The sequence below is a fragment of the Protomyctophum parallelum genome (assembly GCF_964188405.1).
Source record: "Protomyctophum parallelum genome assembly, chromosome: 12".
NCBI lineage: Eukaryota > Metazoa > Chordata > Actinopteri > Myctophiformes > Myctophidae > Protomyctophum > Protomyctophum parallelum.
In genome coordinates this window covers 25,854,128-25,855,740 of record NC_139712.1, presented here as the reverse complement: position 1 = coordinate 25,855,740, position 1,613 = coordinate 25,854,128, and the positions used below count along the sequence as shown (strand labels likewise).

General features: G+C 48.2%; 1 protein-coding gene across 1 annotated transcript; it reads right to left on the bottom strand.

The window, feature by feature from the left end:
* Positions 1–436: 436 nt before the first annotated feature.
* LOC310867602 (eukaryotic translation initiation factor 3 subunit G-like) lies at positions 437–1,300 on the bottom strand (the record flags this gene model as incomplete). Its single annotated transcript, XM_083777717.1, has 1 exon — positions 437–1,300. One exon carries the CDS (start codon positions 1,298–1,300, stop codon positions 437–439), a length of 864 nt encoding a protein of 287 aa, XP_083633843.1.
* Positions 1,301–1,613: the final 313 nt, after the last annotated feature.

Sequence of the window (1,613 nt, the reverse complement as noted above, 5' to 3'; positions counted from 1 at the left end):
AGGCAAATGTAGGGTATTAGCAGTGAGCAGATTAGGGTAGATCTTTTATCCTGGCTAGTAGACATAATGCCCTGTCAGAATCAGGTGAGGAACTAAATAATCCAATTTTGTCCAACCTGAGAGGATTTTTTTACTTTATTTACTGGACTAGTAAATATCTACTCAATATCTGCCATTGACAATGAAAGGAGAAATTAGGTCAAATGTCCGCCAAATATGATGTAAATTTGTGGCAACAGGCATTCTGATTGGCCAGTATGAGATGATGCATGATGATGTACGATAATAAGAGCGCCCCTCACTTCACACTGGGTGTGATTTTACTATTTTAAGTTGTTTTCTTGTCAAAAATTCCGTTATCATATAAAAGCCAAGTTGAACTTCTGGAACAATACAATCTGGCACCGCCCACTGGCATATTTTTGGATAGTGGCACTCAGTTATTTGATGGAATTGCCCATTCAACACTGAGAATAAGATGATCGTAACCATATCCGGACATCTTTGCAATGGCCCTGGCTGCATCCTCCCGATGGTGGAAGCTGATGAAAGCAAAGCCCTTGGACTGTCCAGTGAACTTGTCCTTGGCTAGGTACGTCCTGGACAGCGAGCCGAACGGCCTAAAGAGCTCCTGGAGGTCCTCCTCGCAGGCGTCCTCGGACAGATTGGTCACGCGGATAGTGGCCATGCTGTCGTCGGCTCTGCGGCTGGACTGCATGGACTCTCCTCTGCGCGTCGTGCCTCCGTCCCTCAGGCTGGGAGGAACATATTTCCCGGTCTTGCTCTGCGACGGCTGCGCCGGCTCCGACTCTCCCGGTGCGGCGGGCTTCTCCTCGCCGCCGGTCGCAAACAGAGTGTCCTTGTAAGGGCAGCGGGTGGTCCAATGGTCACCTTTGCACACACGGCAGGTCACCATCTTATGTCCCTTGAGCTTGTTCATGGGGTCTTCATCCTGGTGGTCTTGGGCGTTCAGTTCCTCTTTGCTGGAGATGAAGGTCATGAAGACATCGTCACTGACGGTGGTGGTAGCGACATTAGGGCCCGGTGCGTCAAACTCAGCATTGCCAAATTTCCTCCAGTTCTTTCTCCTGGCCACGGCTTTTGAGGTCTTTCGAGTCTCAATCCTGATGGTCCGCACGATCTTGAACTTCTTTCCCGCTTCGTCTATTTGATATTCCGTAATGGTTTTGATATTTCCTTTGATTGTTTCTTTTGGAGGCGGTAACCGGCCGTCTGCTTCTTCCTCTTCGACCTGGTCCGCCCAGCTGGGTTTGAATTCTCCGCTTTCAGCTGATGCCATCGTCTCGGTTGGTTGAACTCACACCTCAAAGGTTTATGATAGCAGCCCATGTGACACGGCAACTATTTATAACACGTTGTTTGTCGGCGGGCAGGCGGATCTCTGACATCACTCTCGTGTCTCAACCATAACCATATAAGGAGTTCCCAATGCAGCTATATGTGCCCAAATATGATGTCAGATCAGGGGTCTCCATATATGGACATAAAACGGACAAGGACTGACAGATATATGAGCATATCAGCATCACATAATGATGGCACCAGGGATTTTCCAATCTGGGAAACCATACAAAAATATGTTTATAAAACAC